The sequence below is a fragment of the Amphibalanus amphitrite genome, unplaced genomic scaffold (genome assembly GCF_019059575.1).
Source record: "Amphibalanus amphitrite isolate SeventyFive unplaced genomic scaffold, NRLGWU_Aamphi_draft 000013F_arrow, whole genome shotgun sequence".
In the NCBI taxonomy this organism is placed as follows: Eukaryota; Metazoa; Arthropoda; class Thecostraca; order Balanomorpha; family Balanidae; genus Amphibalanus; species Amphibalanus amphitrite.
The window spans coordinates 1,570,144-1,594,424 of NW_024881509.1; the positions used below are offsets into that span (position 1 = coordinate 1,570,144).

Consider the following 24,281-nt stretch of genomic DNA (forward strand, 5'->3'; position numbering starts at 1 on the left):
TGATCAGGGGGCGTAACCCGGCCGCCCCGACGTCCGGCGGCGGCGGCGGATGACTCACACTGGGTCACCGGGTCACGTCCCGCAGCTCAGTCTCGCCGCGCGCCTGACTCATACGCTACTCACATTCCCTATTGTGTCCATCATGCTACATCACACATCATGTCATTCACTCAACTCATGACCGCTGACTACATTTTTTTCATTTTTTTTTTTTAAAGAAATGTGAGCAAAAAACATAAAAAAACGTCGAAGTAAAGATATTACCATTCAGGTGGCAGCCCAAACGGGATAGTTTTCACAGAAAAGCAGTCGATTCCCCATTCCGAAAATTTCGGCCCCATTCTGCATCAGGCTGGTGTCGTGTCCAATCCAGATTCATGTTATCTTTGCCATAGGGATTGATTTAGTGTAGCATTTTATTCAACTTGACCATCGGACATTGCAGGTTTGACGCCTATTTGCCACACTGACTTCCCTAGAAAAGAGTTCCTCCTATGTTTTATCTCTTTCTCTGTGGCAGGACGTGAGCCGGTTGAACGCAGCGCTGGCGTTCTTCATCAATGACCTGCTGTCGGTGATGGACCGTAGTTTTGTCCTGGGACTGGTGCGCCTCTATTGCCGTGAGATGGCGTCTCAGCGCACCACTACCAGCGGCGCCCAGCTCATCTATCTGAAGGTGAGGCGAACATTGCGTAACTTCAGCATTCAATTACGCCATGCGTTTTTAGCACAGGGACAAAATCGAGGGCCTCGGATAACAAATTTTCACTGGGTGGGCAAATGCCAAAAGTTTGCCCGTAAAGCAAAATTATGTATTTTTCGCTGTATTTTAGTTACTAGGATGGTATCTTGGCTAGGATGTACCTAAAGAGCGGGGATATTACCCACATATGATGAAGTTTTCGCGTTCCTTCGTTTCCGTTCGCGTTCCCTCCAGCCAGTCTCTCGCTCTTTTGCGACACAGCGCCGCTGAGCGAGCCCCTCTCACACCGGCAGGGACGCGATTCCATTGGGCAGGCGTGTAGTTTAAGAAAAACTTCCGTGATACCCAGGGGCTCCGCCACGGTTTTGGGATGGGATGGGGGGGGGGTCCGGCCCAAAGCACAAAACCTCGCTGGTGGATCCAGAGTGGGTATTTTGGGCGAATTCACCCCCCCCCCCCCCCGAAGCTCCAGAAATCGATGAAAAGGCTCACTTTTTCTAAAGTTCAAAGAAAACTTAACAATTTTATCGGGAAAATTTTGTTTCAAACCGAAAAATCAAGGTCCAGTTTGCACAAGGAATCGAAAACCGAGAAGCGGAGCCCATTGACACCGACATGGTGGCCTCTCAAATCAACGTTCTTGAGGAATGTGGGCCGCTATTGCGCGCTCCAAGGGCGGTGTTAGCCATCAGACAGCGCATTAGTCTTTCAGTGACTGGCATGGGCTTGGGAATTTAGGGACCTTCATAGACGCTCAGATATCCATGTAGGCTCTTAGGCCAGTGCCGGGTCCTCCAAGGCCGTAGTTAATGGAAAGCGCAGGGCTTTAGGAGTCGTTGCAGGGATTTGAAAACCCTGCCCTCATATAGCAGTATGGGGTCTGTCATCCCCGCCACTAGAGTCACACACGCTCGTCTCTCGGCATGAACTGTATTCTCCCCGGCCGGCCGACCCGGGCTGGGCCGACGCACACCTCCAGGCAATCACGTGATTACTGATTAGGGCGGAGCCTCGACAGCACAGCGGCCGCGGCCCGCTCCCGCGCACCGATCCCCGTACCGTATTTGGCCGTCTACAACATCCCTCCCACCCGAATCAAAACATCCAGTTTTGACAACGTGCGGTTTACGCGGCCGTAGGTTGTAGCGCGGCCTCGCCGGAGCCTCGCCGTCCCTAGCTGCGGTGCCCGTCGTCCCAGGCATGTCAGCCATCGGGTCAGCAGCAGGTTCCACAGGCGCAGCATCCATCGGTGCGCCGGAGCCAGCTGGCGTCGGCCCGAACTCCAGTGCGGCCCCGCCGGCAGCGACTTGGGCCGCCGCACAGTGTGGCCAAACACCAGTTTAGCGCGAATTAAATCCCAGCGCTGCTCGGATCCGTTGGAAATGGTTCCCTGGTTTCAAAATTGACACTTAAACCTATGTGAGACCTTTTATGATGCATTATAAATGCTTGCTGACATATAATGCCATAGTTCCGCCTCTAAAAGTAAGGAGAACTATAGCTTACGACGGGTGATGTGCTTACCAGGCCAGGGCTGTGAAGTCGATGGAGTTAATCCGACTCCGACTACGGCCTTCTAAAGTCAATTTCAACTTTGACTCCGGGCAAAACTGTCGACTTATACGATCGACTCGGACTCTGACTCCGCAGCCATCGCAAGTCCACGCAGTCGATGGATTTTCGGTGACTCAGACTACGAGTCTTGGTCCGGATTCCAAAATTGATTCCGATTCCGACTCTGACTGAGGTCAGAACTGTTGACTCCGAACGACTCCGACTCTGATTACGAAATCCTGGAATTTAACCGCAAATAAGAGGCAAAAAATTGTGGGTCCCAGCAATGATGGGCATGCTAGTAGGAGGATTCGTTTACGAAATCATAATTTCTTTGGTAAATTCTTATGATTGTCCAAAGTTTGCTTTTAAAAAAATCACCATCTAATTATGTGTCTGTGTGAATGCTCCTGGTGAAGCACATGAATCGGTAGATGGTTGCTGAAATAGACGCGCCGATAGGACTGAACCTCAGCAATGGGAGTAAAACAAAGACTTACACCATAAGCACCTTCATGTCATTAACCCTCGCCCGTATTGGTGTTTTGCTAGCCGCGAACGTAGGTCGGGTCAGGTCAGGTCAGACCAACCAGTCCTGCCGGTATTTATAATTAATAGGTGTCAACCGCCAGTGACTGCTTCGTTGCATGTTACGAAGGCACCAAAACTTCTTTCTAAATGTTCAAATGCTTACTAAATTCGAAATCAGCTCCAAAAACTAGCCTGGAAGCATGTAAAACTAAAAAAGGTGAACCGAGGTCATCAAAGGTCATTGAACTGACCTGACCTTCAAGTGATCTTGACACCAACCATAATGCATGGGACCAACATCATAATATCACATGTTTAGACGCTTGAAACCACGAAAAGACTGCAAACGCGCGGCTAATGCAAGCAAACATACGCCCAATCTTGATTCCGGCCAAACATGGTCTCGAGAAATGGGTCACAGGTCAAAGGTCATTGGGGTCAGGGTCGTGAAATTTAAAGGGTAGGTGTAAAATTGAGAAACTCGAGGGTACTGAAAGTTTCGTCGCGATCGGCCGCTTTTTACATGAGCTTTTTGCAAAAAACCGAGAGGTGTCCTTTCGACCCCCACCCTCACCCCCTATATGGGCGAGGGTTAAAAAAATTGCCAAGATTTATTCATTGGCGACCGTATTCTGCAATATAACAAGTTAGAAATACAGCGGTTGAGCCATCCGCGTAAGGTTACGGAGCCGCCGCCGCGCCCACCCTGTAGCCGGACCTCCCCGGGCGGGCCAACCCGATACGTTCAAAGCTGAGCCAAAGGCCGCGGGGGGGGGGGGGCAGGTTGGGGCAGGGTTTCTTGAATGGATCATGTCCAGAAAGGTGTGGCGAATCTTCTCATCGTAGATTTGGCGTGGAGTTTTTTGGCCATTTTCTTATATCTCTACGTTTTTAAGATGGACAGTGTTTTCAGGGGATGTCTGAAAAGGTCATTTTCAAATTAGCATAACTCATCGGTTAGTCCAAGGATACCTATAGAATTCGGGTATACTATCAAATATAGGCTCAGTAGTCATATGCCACTCCAATTATTTCCAAACCTTTCCGACAATTACGCAAAAATGCGTTGTAAACGTGACGCGGGTTTTCGACGATTTCAGCACAGCCGGGACCGGCATTGCGTATGTCCACTTTAGCTAGCTTTTTGGACACCGAAAGGAAGACATTGAACCAAAGTATTGTGATATTGACATACTTTGGACAATTTCTTATCGACTGATGGTTATAAAAAGTCAAAATTCCAAAATTCGTTTTTTTATTAAATTCGCGCTAATCTGGCGTTTGGCCACACTGTGCGCCGGCGCCGCCGACGGTGTCACCAGCGGTACAGCAGCGCAGCAGCGGTGGGGGCCACCGTCACGGCTTCATCTGCGTCCAGTGGCCATTCTTATAAAGAAAAGAACGGAGGGACGCTCCGTCATTTCTGAGATTAGACGGAATTTTGTTATCATAAAAGGACGAAGACGAAAGACGGAACCCGTTAAAAGAACGAAGCCAGATTGACGCTACCCCCACCCAAAAGGACGCGTTTCCGTATTATAAAGAGACAAAGACGCCTCTGGTGACGTAAGACTTTGCGTTGTTCGTGAAAAATAACGCATCAGAAATAGCGCTGCTCTTCAGCAGCGCTTTTTTACTTCATTGATACGACATTTAGCTGGTTGCGAGAGCAACTTGTGCGAAATGTGTTTCAGGCTGTATGCTAATCGATATGTGAACTGTATGACATTGGTCGGGAGTTATTTCACACGAAAATTAGTCAATTTGACATGCAGAGCAAGTACCTATAGACCGCCACCTTATCGATCTGCAGCTATCGTTGTTTATCAGGCATACACATTAACAGGCAGGATTGGACAGTGGACACCTTGAGATGCAATATCCAGTAAGTGGTAGGTGTTTGCAACTGCCTCCCAGTAGCTCCACCCTCACCTGGCCTGTGTCCTGTGTCCTCTGGCGCCTCGACTGGTATCACGGTTGGAGGTCTGAGTCACGTGGCACTACAACTTCTCGTTAGCACTTAAAATTCTTGTTTGCACGCAGAGAAATTTATACACTCCGCCATGCTCAAGCGCTCTCGCTGGACTGTCCTCGCTGTCCCCACACAGAGAAGATCCACAGGCCATTTCTTCCCCCGCGCCCCCTCCCCCCTCTTTAGCGTCAGTTCGTCAAAACAACACCTGCGCCCCCCGTCTCTCTCTCTCTCACTCTCTCTCTCTCTCTCTCTCTCTCTCTCTCTCTCTCTCTCTCTCTCTCTCTCTCTCTCTCTCTCTCTCTCTCTCTCTCTCTCTCTCTCTCTCTCTCTCTCTCTCTCTCTCTCTCTACCTACTCCTTCCCTCTCTCCCTCCCTTTCATCCCGAGCCGTCGCGCGCGTTCGCCGCGCGCCGCGTCGTCCCCTAGAGCGATAAGTTGCCTTACCAGTATCCCTCCTCTTTTATCTCTACCGCCTGTCCCGAGCCGCCACGCTAACTCAGGGTGTCTGCGTTGTTCCCTTACCGCTTATTATTAGACACCCTATCACTGAGTAAGACATAGGCATTACCACATTTATACGCAAAAACAATCTTTGGTGGGTTTCAGCCTAGCAGGAAAGACTACAACATATTACATACTTCTATCCTTGATCGTAGCCAAGGCTATGTGTCGTAGCAGACAACAGCCCCCGGTCCCATTAAAATTCAAATTTGATCCCAAATAATTGCAGGTTCTCATTTTATTATACCTATATAGCGATCACACAGTATTTTCTTAGTCTTATTGCATTCTTTGTGACGATATTTATTAGAAAATATTGCAGGAAATAATTCCTGTTTCATTTACTAAAGCTCTTGATCATTTAGACGAAAAACGCATCCTAGCAAAACAACGAAGGGGGAGGGGTGGAGGGACGGAACCTTTATGATAACCAATAAGGACGGAATCGTTTAATTCATTGTGTTCTTTTTTTCCTTCCGGGGCGTTCCACGACAAATCGACAAATAAAAAATTAGATTTGCACCATCATATTTTATTCTTCGTTGAAAACTGGTGTAAGGGGTTGTGATCGGCGGGGAAGCCAGCTGTGGCAAGGATTTTTTTCTTCGAACAACGGTTTCCGAGATATAGCCTCGGGCAATTCCTGGAGTTCGCGCTGCAGCCCTATGTTTGGCGGCCTATAACTCAGAAACTATTGGTTTTTTACGATAAAAACTTTATATGGTTCAACTCACAATCAACCAACAAACATTTTGGCTATCTCGAATTTTCAATTTTTAAAAATTTTGATCACGTGACCTTTTGTCCTATTTTTCGAAGAGTGACCTTGATATTTCCCCACTGAAAGTTGCAATTTTGTCTGATGACGATTAAAGCCTTATCAATTGTCACTCATATGCGATAATAAAAAAGTGGTTATCGCCCTGCGTTGACCTCAGGTCAGGTCATTTTTATGACCTGTCCATTATTACGAGCGGGAGCGACAGCGAGATCTCGAGAATAAAGCAAGATAGCGACAAGCGGTAAACGGTAAAGGGTACACACGGATAAGGTCTATAATTTTTACTGAGGTCATTTTCAGGTCAAGTCAAAGATGACGTCACAGGAGCGAAAAGGAAGTCAAAATAGCGGCACTATACATATATATAAAGTTTTTCTCGAATAACTTTCAAGGTATCCCAGCTAGGAACAAACTAATAGCACCATCGTGATCCTCTCGTCGATCCGCATCGAAACATATGTATGTTGACCTCGAAAGGTCGAAAGGTCAAAAGTTGACCTTAGATCACGTGACCTAAGGTCAACTTTTGACCTTTCGACCTTTCGAGGTCAACATAGGTCACATGAGCCCAACTTTACTAAGGTTGTGTGATACATGTTTTATGGCCAATTTTTCATTTTCAACTCAATGGTGTTGGTTATAAGACTATCAGGTACGGTTTAGGTCACTTTCTGGTGAAGTTCAGGTCAAGGTCAGGTCAAGGTCAGGCCAAAAAGGTCAAATTTTAAAGTTGATAGTTTTGCATAAAATGGGTATTGATTCGATGCAGCTCGTCACGGGGAGTCTAATGGTGGTCTTTGTTTTGCGCTACGGGGTCTAGAATTGCTTAAAATTGAGTTTGAAAATTTGACGTCATCAATTTTGAACAGTTTTTTTCGCTATAACTTTGCCAAAAAAGAGGTATCAATCTCAAATTTGGTATGTGGATGGAAGGCGTTAAGGACTATCACATATATTCCGGTTTTTGCGAAATTCAAAAAACTTTTTGGATTTTTCGATTATTATATCCAAAAAATCTATTTTTTGATTTTTGGGGGTCAAAATCCAAAAATTTCAAAAATCCGAGATAGCAGTTTGTAGCCCTGTCCAATCTACAGCTTTTATGTCCTTATCATTTTTCTGTATTTGCAAAGCTATAGGCCTGACAGGTCTTCCCGCGAAACCCTTTTTTGGGTCGAAAACGGCAGAACATGACGTCACTCTGACGTCATTTCCGGCCAACCTATCATAGCCTTTGGAAAAGTTTTTGGTCACAATGTGTAAAATTGATGTCCGGGAGGGTACTGAAAGTTTGGTGACGATCGGCGCAGCGGTTCTGGAGATATATCGAAAAGTCTGGAGGGGGGGGGGGCAAAAAATAGCCCCCCCCCCACCAGGTCGCGGGTTAAGAGGAAACAATTATTTACCTAGTTCGGTTTGACAGTACAAGGCGCAAAACAATGTGGTATTCAAAATAGCCTTGTTATACAAATGCAGAAGCAACGTGTACCAGTCCCATCGCCTTTTTTCTTCCACCCGTATTTAATTGATCGCTTAGGGGATGTACTGAGTGAGTAGAAGCCGGAGCCGGAGCCGCCGGAGCCGGATCATTTTACTCGGAGCCGGAGCCGGAGCCGCCATGACATTTCACCCGGAGCCGGAGCCGGAGCCGGAGCCGATTTTTTTCTCCGGAGCCGGAGCCGGAGCCGGAGCTGTCTGAAATTTCCACGGCTCCGCATCCCTGGCGAAACGGCAAGGGGGAGGGTCCAACGGACCCCCCCCCCCCCCATATACGTTCGCAGCTGGAAAACACCAATACGGGCGAGGGGTAATGGATTATTAAAGACAATTTTCCAGGTTGCCCCCCCCCCCAGTCAAATTCCCTTAAAATAGGCCTCCCCCCTGGTCCGCCGCCTGTGAGTGTGCGAGGTGTGCGAATGGTGCTCAGGCGTATGTACGCTGTGTCAGTGGAGTTCCTGACAGTGGCCAAATAGCCTGTGGCTGCGCTGTCCAGCTGTGCAGCTAACCACTGTCCTAATTGCAGCTGGACTTTCTGCGTATCGTGTGCTCGCACGAGCACTACTTTTCGCTGAATCTGCCGTTTTGTACGCCGCTGAGCGGTGCTCTGGTGGCGGCGTCTCCGACACCGTCGGTGGGCTCGGCCAGCTCGCAGTCCTCCTACCTATCCACGCTGGTGGCTAACGAGCGGCCGCGCTTCGGCGAGCTGAGCGTCCACTTCCTTCAGCAGCACTACCTGGCCGGCCTGGTGCTGCAGGAGCTGCGGGCCACGCTGCCACCCAGGTCAGTCACAGCTCATAGGTATACGGCATCCCGTTCGGCCCTCAGCGCCGTCCACTGACACGACTGGAACGGCAGCAACCGGCCACGAGGCGTCTGTCACCCTTACGAGTTGATGCATGTTATAGGTACCTGTTTTTCAATAACAAGTGGTAGAAAAACATGCTGGTGGAGTAGCCCTACACCACCGATTCTGGTTTGTTAGGTAGAGGTGCCCTCTCTTCTTGGTAATGGTACCCGAATCTGCATGGTACTGTAAACCCATGCCAGGTACATTTGCTATAATGTATGTCAAAAGAACCATAGGTGTACAGGGACCCAAAATAAATGGTGTGTACTTATTTCTGTCCGGGTTTTTATATCCGGAGAAATCGGGATACCGGTACTCATAAGTGTAAAATTACCGCCAGAGGGGTAAATTTTTCTCTGCTGCACTTGCAGAGAAATATTTACATTAGAAATCTGGGTATTTAATTAATGCACTCAGAGTTTTGTGGTTTTTCGCGAATATCTCAAAAACGGCGGCGCGGAGCGCCGCCGTTTTTGGTATACCTTATCATACATCAATTCTACACATGTTGTGAAAATTTCAGACGAAGGTCATTCAAGGTCAGGTCACCAGGTCACTTGAAGTGACCTCACCTCATAAAAAGTTTCAATGTCTGTCATAGCTACAACGAGTGACCGATCGCTTTGAAACTTTCAGCGATTGCTAAGAGCAATAGCATGTACAAAAGATATATCTCAGAATTTTGATATCGATGACCTAAGGTCAGGTCAATTTTGCGACCTCCCCATTATAAGTCAATGGGAGAAAATTGAAATGCGCCTCTTTTGGACGAAAGACATGATAAACACTCCCAAACACTGAATTACAAGTGGTTTAGACACACTGAACATGAAAATGGTGTCCGTGACCCCTGTTTATGCCCTGAGGTCATCTTAGGTCACGAATGGTATCTAACTGTATTGCTGTATTGAATATAATTCGTCAGTGTCTGCTTTTTCCGGAGATTACAACACCATTGATATCCTCGCTCTTTATAAGTAGAAGATCTGACCGTGAGACAAGACAGTCGGATAACCTAGATCTGGTTGCTCCGCGAACAGCTTTTATGAAATATTCACTGTCATATCATGGCTCTAAGTTGTGGAATAGTTTGCCCACTAGAATGAGGAATGCCTCAAAATTTGAACTGAAAAAATACCTCCTAGCAAAAGCAAATACTGACAACTGATGATCACGTTTCACCCAATGTGTGCGAATGTACTCGTATGTGCCCTGCAGTGCACTGTACCGTTAAACGTACCAACCATCACTGTTTACCGCATGAACAGACGTGTTGGCAGACGTATGCATGGATCCGAGAGCTGGATCTATGATCTCAGCGGATCTCTCGACAAAATAGAGGGGTTGGATCTATGATCCGAGTGGATCTCTCGACAAAATTCAGGGGTTGGATCTATGATCCGAATGGATCTCTCGACAAAACTTAGGGGTCAGATCTATGATCTCTGTGGATCCAGCGGTAGGGTGACCGGTTTTGCAAAAAGTTTCGAAAAGTTTTGCTCCCCAGGTCTAATCTAACGTATTTGGGGGTGCTGATCACGAAGCCGGCGGAAAAAAATAAAAAAATCGATTTTTTTTTTGACCGCCCCGGCTCTTTGAATATTTCCGGTTTTCTCAATTTTTGCATGTTTTTGAATAATATGATGAATGTAATGAAAAAATATTAACAATGTATCGCTAAATGCATGTACCAGTCGATTCGGCATACAGCGGCGTCGAAATCGGCACGCCGCCTGCTTCACCGGCCTCGCAGGAAAGCATAAGGCGCGGAAGGTTTGCGTTAGTTACCCGATTCTCTCCATAGATGGCGCTGGCGTAGCCGCCCGCCGGCCGGTCGTTGCCGTGCCGTTCACAGCCCCGGCGGTCACTTGCGACCGTCGTGGTCGTTATGCTACGTCTATCAAAGCACGACAGAAATGTTCACTTCATTTTTATGTTACTTCAGACATATTTTAGACCTAATGTTGAATTGGATAAATGACTATCGTGAATTGGCGAAATAGTGGAGTGCGCTCGGGAGCCATTTACAATAGCGAGGAACGTAGGTGGATTGATCTGAGTAACATATTATGACACTGCGTTCACTGTTGATATGAAGTTTATTCACACTATGTAGTCGGGTGACATGAGAACAAAGTGACTAACATACCTTGTGTACGACACATGGATGAAGCTAATGCTACTTTTTCATTTTGTTTCGGTAGGCCCGTTTGTTCAGAGCGTAGCCGTCCTGTCGGTCTGCGCCTGTTACAGCTGTGACTGATTCGGTGGTCAGCTTTACAGCCCTTTCGGTGGATTGGGTATGGCAGGGGACCCCCGTTTTAAGGGGAGTCTGTAGAAAGTCGCGCAACTCATCCTCGCTCATGTGTCGTACACAAGGGGGCTCAATGTCTCGGCCCTCGTCAACCGCTCGCTGCACGTTAACCAGTTCCATATAGTTGTTCGCTTGAACGTTAATTTCCGGCAGCCGGAAGTGCCGAATGGGCTGCTGCTGTGGCGGTGGGGGTGGCAGCTTTGGCGGCGGTCGTGGCGGCGGTGCCGGCGGTGGTGGTGGTGATGGCCGCCGCCGTTTCAGACGCGTTTGCCAGCAGCTGCGCCGCCAGCGGCTGAACTTCACTGGCGTGTCGCTGGCGTGCATGCAAAGTAGCGTCGAGAGGAATGCTTACATGGCTCATGAGGAAAATGTGCTGCTCGCCATGCTCGGCGATGAAAATCATGGCATTAGGGCAGATGCAGTCCGCATAATCCAGAGCATTCGTCAAAAAAGGCAGCGACAGGAGCAGCCGCCGTTCCCGCCCCCGCCACAGCAGAAGCAGCGGCGACAGAGGAGGCGGCCATCGCCACCACCACCACCGCCACCGCCGCCGCCGCCGGCGCCGGCGCCGCCCCCGCTGCCGCCGCCACAACAGCAGCAGCGGCGTCTGAAACGGCGGCGGCCATCACCACCACCACCACCACCACCACCACCACCACGACCGCCGCCAAAGCTGCCACCCCCACCGCCACAGCAGCAGCCCATTCGGCACTTCCGGCTGCCGGAAATTAACGTTCAAGCGAACAACTATATGGAACTGGTTAACGTGCAGCGAGCGGTTGACGAGGGCCGAGACATTGAGCCCCCTTGTGTACGACGCATGAGCGAGGATGAGCTGCGCGACTTTCTACAGACTCCCCTTAAAACGGGGGTCCCCTGCCATACCCAATCCACCGAAAGGGCTGTAAAGCTGACCACCGAATCAGTCACAGCTGTAACAGGTGCAGACCAACAGGACGGCTACGCTCTGAACAAACGGGCCTACCGAAACAAAATGAAAAGTAGCATTAGCTTCATCCATGTGTCGTACACAAGGTATGTTAGTCACTTTGTTCTCATGTCACCCGACTACAAAGTGTGAATAAACTTCATATCAACAGTGAACGCAGTGTCATATGTTACTTATATCAATCCACCTACGTTCCTAGCTACTGTAAATGGCTCCCAAGCGCACTCCACTATTTCGCCAATTCACGACAGTCATTTATCCAATTCAACATTAGGTCTAAAATATGTCTGAAGTAACATAAAAATGAAGTGAACATTTCTGTCGTGCTTTGATAGACGTAGCATAACGACCACGACGGTCGCAAGTGACCGCCGGGGCGTGAACGGCACGGCAACGACCGGCCGGCGGGCGGCTACGCCAGCGCCATCTATGGAGAGAATCGGGTAACTAACGCAAACCTTCCGAGCCTTATGCTTTCCTGCGAGGCCGGTGAAGCAGGCGGCGTGCCGATTTCGACGCCGCTGTATACCGAATCGACTGGTACATGCATTTAGCGATACATTGTTAATATTTTTTCATTACATTCATCATATTATTCAAAAACATGCAAAAATTGAGAAAACCGGAAATATTCAAAGAGCCGGGGCGGTAAAAAAAAAAATCGATTTTTTTATTTTTTCCGCCGGCTTCGTGATCAGCACCCCCAAATACGTTAGATTAGACCTGGGGAGCAAAACTTTTCGAAACTTTTTGCAAAACCGGTCACCCTACCAGCGGGCAAAAATTTGTGGAGGACCTATGATCTGTATGGATCTCACGACAACATGTAGCCAATGAAACCCTTTCCTACATAATTGTACACCTTACAGTGCAATACAATTGAGAATTGTCACTTGTGGACATGGTTAAGACCAGTTGTAATCATTAGGTATCATCATTAAATTTGAATTTAAATCAACAACATTTGTACTACATTAAAAATAAACAAAGAACATGCACATTGCTACTTTTTGTGACCAATTGTCACTTTTTCATGACAGCACTGATGACAATCTCATCAACAGGCTTTAATTCAATGAACAAACAGTACAGATAGATGCAGTGGCAGCGGGGCACTGTAGACTTTTGGTCCCATTCTTTCCATGCAACGCCAGTAGGGCTAATGTTAAAATGCCAAAATCTATGGGGGGGCACGGTGCCCTGATGCCACTCCCTCCCCCGTTCCGCCGCCTATGGACAGATGTTAGGAAATCAAACCTGGAAGCCAAATAGGTCAGTTTTGCTCAAAATAATCCAGCAATCCACTTCTACCAGGTATGAAAACCCAATCCAAAATGCTCGTATGAGCTATTGGTATGTGCAACACAATTTCGATATAGTAAGAATAGCAACCAACCTCTAATACTTTCCAAATAAAATTCCAAGTTCAAAAATGGCATCAACTTCTTCAGATTACTTACTTTTGGCATCGTGCCACGTGTGGTGCCATGCTGTGCTGTCGTTATGAGAGAGTCTCCCAATAAAAGACAAACGAAATTTTTAGCTCACGTTTTGGTAATGTTGTTTTATTACGTCATTATCGTTTAACCAATGAAAAATCTTAATTTGACTAAAACCGTAATGATTCCAAAAGGTTCCCCGTTATAGGCCCTTCAGACTAATAACGTAAGATGTTGTGATTCTTTTGAAAAGTCGGAATAAAATAAAGATGCAAGGCGCACTTGTAGCACTCGCGTAACATTAGCACTAATGGATTGTCACACATTTGATATACACCCGGCTCACTGGCGGATCCAGGCTTGCGTTTTGGGGGGGGGGGCAACTCATGCAGGAGCCAAACCTAGGGTACCCCCAAATCCTGTTTTCTCATCGGATTTAGGCCACTTATTTTTCGTCACAGCCCTGACACTATCAATATTTTTTTTAACTAAAAAGAAAAATATATAACTGGTAGCCCACCCGACCCATGCCTTTATATTACTTTGTAAACACTTACCATTGCTTTTGTCGACCAGTTAACCCGCTTCGAGTCAGTGCTTGGGTCCCTTTGCGGGCCGGGAGGTGGTAAAACACCCCTTGTCTAACTCTGCTCCTGGGCCACGCACTGATTGAACTAGGTTTCATTATCGTTTGGGGGAGGGGGCAAACGGGCCACTTTAGGCCTCTGGGAAGGGGGCATGGCCTTAAATGCCCCCTCCCTGGATCCGCCAGTGTAAGAGACCATTGGAGCTGCAGTTGGGTACCTCAGACGTCAGGGTACGCCCTCAGATGTATAGGACTCGCGTGGAGACCTCTTATGCTATAGTGGACTGGAAGGACCAAAAGGAGCCCGTCTAGGGCTCCCGGAGATAGACATGGGCCCTCAGGAGCCCGCCAGAGCCCCCAATGAGGGATAAGTGAGGGATACCAAGTGCCTGCAATTGCATAAGCCATAACGTCTTTACAAATCAATATATTATGTATCAGTGGCAGATCCAAGGGGGGCCACATGGGTCATGACCCCCCCCCCTTGGTGCCCGGGGCACCACCGGCCTAGCAGGGGCACCACCAGCCCGCCAGGGGCACTACAGGCCTAGCAAGGGCACCACGGGCCTGTGAGGGGCCCCACAGGCTTGTCAGGGGCTTCCCCAGGTCTGTCAGGGACACCAGAGACCTGCCAGGGGCACCACCGGCCTCGCAGGGGCACCACCGGTCTAGCAGGGCACCACCGGTCTCGCAGGGGCACCATGGGCCTGTCAGGGGCCCCACCGGCCTCGCAGGGGCACCACCGGCCTCGCAGGCATCACGGCATCACGCAGGGGCACCTTGGGCCTGTCGGGGGCATCACGGGCCTGTTGGGGGCACTTTAGGCTTGTCAGGGGCACCACAGTCCTGTCAGGTCCCAGGGGCATTAGCAGCCTAGCAGGGGCACCCTAGGCCCGCCAGAGGCACGGGCACCACAGGCCTGCCAGGGTCCAGGGGCACCACAGGCCTAGCAAGGGTACCACGGGCCTGTCAGCGGCACCTCAGGCTCCCATGCCCCCCCCCCCCTGGATCCGCCAGTGATGCCACACCACGCGAAACACCGCCAACTGCCAGCTGCAGCGCCATAAACAGGTGCCAACAACAGTCTTTTTTTGAAGGTCGACTCCGCTCGCGCAGCTTTTGACTGACCCTCACTGCTACCATATTGCTTACACATTATGCTGTGGAAAGCTTTACTTCACCAAGTGGCTAAAAATCTCCATCAAGGTATATTTTCTTAGCAATTTTTCTGACGTTTTGGGGGGGGGGGCAAACAGGCCACTTTAGGCCTTTGGGGGGGGGCCATGGCCCTAAATGCCCCCCCCCCCTGGATCCGCCACTGACCCGGCTCAGGGCCATGTAATACCGTTTCAGCTTACGCTTACGTCATTAAATTCAACGCTACAAAGATGATATTTACAAACAACCGTATGGTAAAATTATGTGAGGCAGAAAAAATGAACATTCTTTTGAGAAAAAAAAAACTCCAGACTTTTGAATTTCCAGTTTGATTTTTTATTTATTTTCATTATACTTGAAGGTAGAACACTTTGTTTGTTTGTAGAACAGTCATTTGTTATTTGAAATGACGTCACGAGCTCTATTTAGATACTGAATAATCATTTTACGGTATATATCCAAGGCCATTACATGAGATGACGTTTTTCGTACTCCATTCGTATAGTCCAAATCTTTAACGAGCTTGCAAAAAGATGACTGATGCCATCACTGTCAACCGTGGAAGCCGTATGGCTACCCATCTACACTCATGGTCACGATTCTGCGACGCTTATATCTCAGCAACCACTTGACCGATTTACACGCGGTAATTTTTGTAGGGTAGTTTCATTCCTTCTACCAAGTATTGGACTATTCCCGATGCATGTGGGTGACCCCTTATGCACGTGCCACGTGCAAAACGAAGAGGTGTCAGTTTTGTAATTGTTGCAATATCTCGGTAACTACTTGGCCGATTGCGCTGAAAGTTGGCATGTAGGTAGGCACCCACTAGGTAATGCATATCCATGTGCCAGAGTTGGGGTGCTGCTGCACGTGCGCACGTGCAGGGGTCGTTTCCAGATCTCGAGAACGGCTGGGCCGATGGCGCTCAAATTTGGTACACGGTTAGGGACCAGTTAGTAGGGTGCCGTGCACAAGTCAGTTGGGACCCATTCTGCACGTGCGCACGTGCAGGGTGCCGCTTCCAGATCTCGAGAACGGCTGGGCCGATTGTGCTCAAATTTGGCACATCGCTAGAGACGGGTTAGTACGTTGCCGTGCACAAGTCAGCTGGAGGTACCCCTCGAAATTTCGCACGTGCAAGGCCCACCCTCTCGCTCGCTCCGTTAGTCGCCCCAAAAGGCGTTATACTGGTTATACTTTTGTTTATCTCAGTTTATTTTATCAAATATTTCTTTCAATAGATTGAAATACCTTTACCTAGCCAAGCCACATGTGTCAGTACCATCTTTTATTGTTTATCAATCAATTGTGTTAGCTGGAAACTGGAAAGCCTCATGGTTGTCTAATGCAAGATTGTCTTATCATTATGTAGATTCTAACATGAATTGTGATGTGGTAGGTACCTAGTAACGTATTGTTCATTAGTCATTACTTTGACTTACCTCTATGTAAATTGTCAATGCAAACTTTTCTGTTGGTATGTGAACAATCTTCATGTCACTCAATTCTCTAAGTTGTGACCTCATGAGCCTCCTTTATTTTGTGTTCTGTATAATGTAACTGGATGCCCTTTACTAATATGGCCTCTGTATAAGATTGTTTGTTTCTAACCATACTTTCGTATTCATAACTTCTTATGCAAGAAAGTTAACATTTTGAGCACCTATAAGCTATGATCCCAATGGATCTTTGTAAATATCATCTTTGTAGCGTTGAATTTAATGACGTAAGCGTAAGCTGAAACGGTATTACATGGCCCTGAGCCGGGTGTATATCAAATGTGTGACAATCCATTAGTGCTAATGTTACGCGAGTGCACGCGTTTACTCAATATTTTGCCAAACCTGTTCATCCATGCTACACTACTTCTATTAACCCACGTCCTGTATGGGGATGGGGAAGGGGTGCATTAACACCAGCTGCAGTTTTTCGCTAATATCTCAAAAACGGTGCGCCACCGTTTTTGATACACATCAGCATCTTTTATACACTTGTTGTGAGTGAAAGTTTCAGACCAAGTTCTGTCAAGGTTAGGTCACCAGGTCAGCTAAGTGACCTCACCTCAGAAAATGTTTCAGTGCCTACCATGGCTACACCAGGTATCGGAGCGCTTTGGAACTTGGAGTAATTCATAAAAGAGTATGAATGAATAAAAAGAGTAGCAGTATGAACAAAATAAACATCACAGAATAGCGATATCGGTGACCTAAGGTCACGTCAATTTTGCGACCTCTTCAATTACCTATAAGTCAACGGGAGAAAACTAAAAGGCGCCTTTTTGGACGAACGTCTGAGGTCATATCAGGTAGCGAAAGGTATGCAACAGTTTTTCGGTTATAACTTTTGATAGAGACATGCTAGAGCGATGAAAACACCTTTGATGTCTCAAGCTCGACGATACGAATCGACTAATATGCATCACGAACTTTTTCCGGTCAGGTCATGATCTTAGGTCAAATTTCCATTAATTTTCGTATAAAGCGACCTTCTCAGATCATACTATAGGTAGTTTATTTGATGCGCTTGACCAGAGAAACGCGATTCTGGTGAAAGAAAGCTCGAGCAAGTTTAGAGCCAAAAGCTATTGCAGAAAATTGTTTCTGCAGAATCGTCTATTTTGGCTGTTTATGTCCCCTGCAGGCTAAACCGTGGACCTTACGTGAAATCTGAGGACATGCTAGCGGAAGAATGTTAAAAGAACGTTTGCGCCGTTCCGTGTCGCTGTAGGGCTCTATGCATTCCTGAGCCATGCACCGTGGTTTGTCAAAAGTTGTCGAAGTTTGACGGCGGTCTGAAGGTGTGTTGACTTTGCTCGCTGCAGTGGACGGACCGGCGGCGGCGGCAGCGGCCCAGGCACGCAGCGGCGCGCTGTCGCTCTGGTGCGCAGTCTGCTGGCCTGGCACGACGCCGACCCGCGCTTCCAGGAGCAGTGTGCGCGCGCACGCGTGGCACTCCTCTATCTGCCCCTGGTGCCGATCGTGCTGGACAGTCTGGATCAGATGTTTGGATGGGGTGCAGCAGGTGAGTTCTGCGCCGAATCGACATTCATAGCCAGCAGTCGAACCGTAGCAAAGTTTCGATTGATATTGTAGTCGATCAGTTTGTTTCACCCGATGGCGGCTGTGTATGAATTTTACACTTTTTTCTAGCCCGGTGACGGCTGTTGAATAATACAGCTAACAGTGTTTGGGTGTCTCGGCGATAACTGTTGTTAATTACAGTTGCCAAATTTCCCTGCCGCACTACCGGCATGTCGGTAATTTTTCACTACCGCAGGTTTTTTTCGTGGTATCTGGCATGTCTTGCCGGTAGCATGCCAGTATTTTTGATTTTGTACAAAAAAGTATCAGCATGTGATTCAAACTTTGGACACTCAGAGGCTCTCAAATTGTAATAACAGCAATATTAGCCACTGCAAAATATATTTTCTGGTAGAAGTTGTTCCAATGCTTATAGTGATGTCAATTTCAGAAATTTTGGAGGCCGATACCAAACCGATGCCGACCAAAACCACTGAAAGTACGAGTATACCGAAACCCAAACGATTTTCAGAAATAGGGGGAAATACCGACTAGGTACCGAATTCAGGGAATTAGCAAACAAACTCTTCAAACTTTCTCAAAACATACGATAAGCATTGAAAGGTAATACTTTAAAATAAGGTAACAATAACAAATCAGGGAATCTCTAAATTGTTTGCATTGCAAAAAAAAAAACACTTATAAATATATTGTGTAACTATTAAGAAATATTCAGGTCAGTTATTTAACTGGGATGTGGGTTCAAGTCATCTGCATGAGGTGTTTCGACAATAACTTGAACCCTGAATCTCATTCATGCCTGAACCATCAAACCTTCTTCCAATTCAAGTCATTCGAGTCCGGTCAAGACAGGGTTAAGTGTGTTATCATGATCCAAAAATGTTAATCGTTTAATTGTTTTTTGAATGACCTCCTTACAAAATTATACTTTTCATTCATGTATTTTTGTTTTAGATGAATTTTCGGCCACGGGCCATGATCACATGAATGCCAAATATAAGAATATTGGAAGTCAAAATACAAATTAGGTACAAGTCGAATCATCGTCAGTTTCTATCTTTCTACTTTTCGCGTGATAAGAATGACAGGCACTTTCACACTTGGTAATGGGTACACTCAAGTAATCGTTACATTCGCACATATCTGCATGGAAACATGAAAAAACACACTTAACCTCATCCTATCACTATAAAGGTAACACTTTGCTTTCCATGATACACATTTGGCACAAAATACTTGGGTATGAATTAATGACTTATGAATGTCCGTCATGATGTCTGCGGCGAGTGATAACAGCTACAAAATGTGCCAAGAAGATATGTTTCGGTTGAGAATCGGTCTGTGTTTGCGAATTTGGATAGATTCACATATTTTTCTGTGTGGATGGTCACTTGTCTTTTGCAGGATTTCTACCGATAAAGGTGTGTTCCCTGAAGTGTCAAGATACTCCTGATGAGTGGCGGTAAAATGATCTCCGATGGGCGTATCCGGTGTTTTGTTTTTAGCGTTTCTAAGGTGTTCGTTAAATCGCAGCCTGATGGGTCTTTTTGTCTCTCCTACGTATGTGACATCCTCCCCCCTTTGCACAGCGCACAGGTGATTTTGTAGACTACCCCAGAAGTTAAGCATTTACCTTTAAGACCAGACTCACAAGCATGACATGTCCGTGTGCCAGACGGGCATTGTGGCTGAGAGAAAGCTGAACGAGTTAGAGCGCTTTTGAGAGTTTTAGTGTTACGCCATGCTACGCGTACGTTTAGGCCTGACTTTTTAACGATGGATTTCACTTTGGCGTTTACAGCTTCATCAATGTAAGGAAGAGTTAAGTATCCGTCCAGAGAGTCGGGTTCTTTTTTGCGTCGAGAGGGTTGCCCTCCTGCATCTGAGTCCCCCCTATAGCTTTGTGCGACCTCTCTGTGAAGTCGTCGCACGAGCTGTTTCCGGTAGCCGTTGGCTTCAAATAAGTCCTGTATTTTTTGACAGGAGCGGGAGGTGGCGGCTGTATCAGAGGACACTCGCATAGCCCGTAGGAACTCTGAACGTATTACAGCCTTTTTCGTGGCCATTGGATGTGATGAGGTTTGGTGAATGATGATGCCTGAATGATTGGGCTTGATGTACAGTTCTGTTGAATATTTGAAATTGTTATCTACCGTTACTAGCGTGTCCAGAAAGGCTACTTTACCAGAAGAGAAGCTGTCCTCAAGAGTGAATTTGATTGTTGGATGAATTGAATTGAGATAGTCAATGAAACTCAGAAGGTTCTCGCGACCGTGTGTCCACACTCCTATGCAATCGTCAATGTACCTGCCATAGAAATCTGGTTTTAGAGACGCGTTTCTGATGGCGCTCTGCTCGAAGTGGTGCATGAAGATGATGGCCACAGGAGGGGCCACTTTGTTCCCCATGGCGATCCCCACTTGCTGTTTGTAGTGGTCGTCATCGAATCTGAAGGTGTTGTTCTCCAGAACGTGAGTCAGAAGTCGTGTGACGTCCTCCGTGGATAGACCGCACAGGTCGATATCATCTTCATGCTCCGCTAGAAGCTCGGCGACAGCAGATACAGCATCATTGAGAGGGATGCTGCCGTACAAGTTTGTCACATCTATACTGAAAAGTATGGCGTCTTGGGGCAGCTGGTGCTCTGGGTACTGCTCTCGTAGTCGGCGAAGATACTCATCTGTGTTTCTTAGATGAGCAGGTATCTTGTCGAGAAGTTGGTTTAAGATTCGCTCTAGTAGCCAAGACGTTTTTTCAGTGGGGCCACCGCAACTGGAAATGATGGGTCTAAGAGGGACTCCTGGCTTATGGTCTTTGGGCAGACCATAAAAGACCGGCGTTCTCGCGTTCGTTGAAGTCAAGTCCTTGATGAGTGACTCTGGAAGTTTATCTTTGCAAGTTTGTTTGAAGATTTGTTTCGTCTTTGCTTCGTTTTTGGCTGTGGGATTGCTCGAAAGCTTCTGATAATTAGTCTCATCATTTAGAATATCTCGCACTTCATGTGATCATGGCCCGTGGCCGAAAATTCATCTAAAACAAAAATACATGAATGAAAAGTATAATTTTGTAAGGAGGTCATTCAAAAAACAATTAAACGATTAAAATAAATGCCTTACATTCAGCAAGCACTTAACGAATTAAAAGATCCAAAAATGTTGACCAATTGACAATGATGGGCTATACCATTAATGTAAACAAACTCCTGATACCTACATGGCCGTGTTCGGGTCCGCGCAAAATATTTTGCAGAGTGTGAAGTCACATATGCGATGACGTCGGCCGCCTGGCTCCGCCCCCTCTCCGCCGGCACGCAAAGCCGAGGGCCACGCGACGCGCGGCGAACCGTGGCGCGGATGGACTGGTGGGTTTCGTTCAATACCTGAGTAAAATGCGTTCAAATGTGGTCAATACCAATGTGCCACTGAAAAGAAAGATAATGATAGCAAAAAAAAAACACCATACTAACCACTTGCAATCAGAAATATGAGAGGGTAAACTTTAATCTGGGCCACGTTCGCCTCCTGAAGCTACTATTTTCTTCTTGCGCAAAACTGAAAGATTTTGCTCGAGGTTATGTCACACGTGTGACGTCATATGCCGAAGGGCGGAGCTTAGCACCCGAGGACCCCAACTGCGCATGCGTAGTGCAAAATTTTACAATAGGATGCGCTGCCGTCCCCTACCCCGACCAGGGCCTCGGCCTGTCGGGAGCAAAATTCAAAAAAAAAAAAAACACATTCGGCGACTAGGCTCCGACGGGTGCGGACGTGTTCTGCCACGGTCCGCATTAGTTAGGTTGCTCCGATCCGAATTGCGCGCGGGTTGGGTTGTTTCAAACAACAGACCGGTGCATTTCCCTCCCTTTTCCATCATCTCGTTTATTCAAGTCATTATTTCGCTTTGTCTTCTAAATTATAATATTAATATTCACATTCTCGTTCAGGGGCGGCGGATTCGGGGGGCAGGGGGGCAGCTGCCCCCCTGGCAAACTCGTGGGGGGGCAAAAGTATCTTTTTGCCCCCCCCCCATAATTTGTGACAAAACCTAGACAAGAAACATATACCTGATTATTCTGTTCGATCATCTGAAGATGTAACCAGATGCCCATATACTTTATCATACGTTGCCCTTCTTAAATGACAAGTGTTCGCGTTCAATTCACGTTTTCCTCTCTTCAACCTAGTTTTGGAGACATTATAAGCGTCAACGTGACGCAGCGGCAACCCAGGCCTTCAGTGAACGTTTACAGGGGCGTCGGATTATCGGATAGGTACGGAGCGGCAGAGGAGGCATCGTTCCCTAAGAAACTTCTGGAGGAGGGACAAACGTATATTCTTGCCCCTCCATAATTTGTGCCCTAAACATGAGGAAATTTCCATAGCCTGATATTGCAGCTATGCGCTCCTACAGTTTGTCCAACGGTGCCTTTTGAATATGTGTAAATGCTAACCCTGGCGGCCAAGGTGTTTACGCCTGTGGTCGCCGGGCGCCCCTCCCCAGCACGGGGCCGTCATTATCCCTTCCCTTCTACCTCCTACACATTAGATTAAACAACTGTAGGGGTTTTTTCCCTGCGCTCTTTGGCTTCAGGGGGGGTTTTCCCCTTTGCAATAGGCGTCAGGTTTTTTGTTATTTAGGACTTTTTCCCTGACAATACACCCCACACCAGTACACTGACACCTTAAACAAGTGTATGAATATGTGATGTAAATAAATGTTACCGTTTCTTCATCTGTGTTTTTGTTCCGGCTTTTTCGGCACTTCGGCAAAAGTAAGTTCCCCATTAGATTTGCTCATACACGCTAAGGATAGGCTCCCACGTTGCTATTGCTTCCGGGTTCACGTAAACCGGCTTAACGTAAAACTTTGTTCCTGGCCAAAATTGCCAGATGTTATGACCCCCGGCTCCAGACTGGCTTTAGGCTGGCGGAGCAAAAAAAAAAAAAAAGATGCGCTGCCCGAACACGGCTCAGTTCAACCCAAGTAGCGATGGTGACGATACTGACGCAGCCAATTTTTCTTCATAAACAAATGTTTAACACAACAAATCTTGATAAATAATTACTTACGAGGCACACTGATAGATATCAGACACCAATGTAATGATATCGCGATGAAAGCTAAGTAAAATGTCCATATTTTACGGAATCATTGACACGTGTCACGTGTCATCTCTTCCACAATGGCAGCCTTGATGGCGGCGGCTACTTAGGGCCGCCCCACACGAGTGCATTTTTCATGCGGTACGGTTGCGGTGCGGCATGATGCGGCACGTCGCGATGCGGTGCGGCACGTCACGATACGGCTCAATGCGGCAGGATGCACCGAGATGCGGCGAGATGCGGCTGCCGCAAGCTTGCCGCATCCAGGCCGCATCGGCGCCGTACGGCGTCGTCTCCATGGCAACGGCATAAACAAATGGCGCCCTCTTCTTTTCTTGGCATAATGGTTAGCAAACTCGCTTCGCAATGGGGTTGGGAACTCGATTTTTTAAGAATGCATGAAAATGATCAAACTATTTTCACAGAATTTACGGTGCATACCATTGCCTCATAAAATCAATAAGCTGAGAGAAATGGGGGAAGAAAGATAGGAAACTTGTTTTGAAAAGTTCTTGAAAAAAGATGCTCTTGATGCTGTTACGTCACATGTCACCTTCTGCGGTTGACAAATAATGGCGCATCTGGCGCACCACAGATTACATGTTATGTCAATGGGTGAAAGATGTTGTTTGCTTCACTCTGCCATTCGCGCTGTTTTTAACTTTAAATTATGCTAAAACATTTACGGATGAAATGTTCAGTGTCAAAAATTGATGTGTCTGCCGTGTACTATATTCCCACTTAACATGAGCGCGTGATAAACATTTTATGTACCTCGAATTTTCAAATGATAAAGATGATGAATCGGAGGATGCTGAAAAGCAAAAGCTCATTTCAATATTTGGACTACTTTACGATTAAAATGTTTACATTCCTGTCATCTTATTGATCATTTATTTGTTCTTTTTTATGAAAATAACTTAAGGCGTTGAGAACCGAGGTAATTTCTATCTAACGTGCCTTAACTTACCAGCAACAGCAATCTATCTACGCCCTACGGTGGCAAGGGAGACTGTGAAAGAAGCGTAAGATGGATTCTAAACAATTCTTTTGTGATATACTGAAGGGCAAAGTGCAGAGAAGAGCGTACAAGTCCTGTTTTGTGCCAGGCTGTTGCAGTAGCACTTATGAAACTCCGAAAACGATCTTCGTTCATGTCCCGAACAACATTACCCTGAGGAGATGATCGTCTGCTATAGCAGGAAGAGCTGATGCAAGTACTTTGAAATCCACTATCAAGTCGGTGCTGTTGTTGTAATGATTACTGTGAGGTGAGATATTTTGTGCAAGGGCTGAGT

At 47.1% G+C, this 24,281-nt stretch overlaps 1 protein-coding gene across 3 annotated transcripts in view; it reads left to right on the forward strand.

Annotated features, from left to right (window-relative positions):
* The window catches only part of LOC122383748 (dedicator of cytokinesis protein 7-like), a 649,924-nt gene that overhangs the window by 349,073 nt on the left and 276,570 nt on the right, over positions 1–24,281 (forward strand). For all 3 annotated transcript variants that reach the window (XR_006256886.1, XR_006256885.1, XM_043370493.1), the window contains exons 21-23: positions 521–676; positions 8,068–8,324; positions 17,662–17,861. Coding sequence is in view for 1 of the 3 variants with exons in the window: in XM_043370493.1 (XP_043226428.1) it covers positions 521–676; positions 8,068–8,324; positions 17,662–17,861 (613 nt within the window). In the remaining 2 variants the exon portion in view is untranslated. The remainder of the gene's footprint in view (positions 1–520; positions 677–8,067; positions 8,325–17,661; positions 17,862–24,281) is intronic.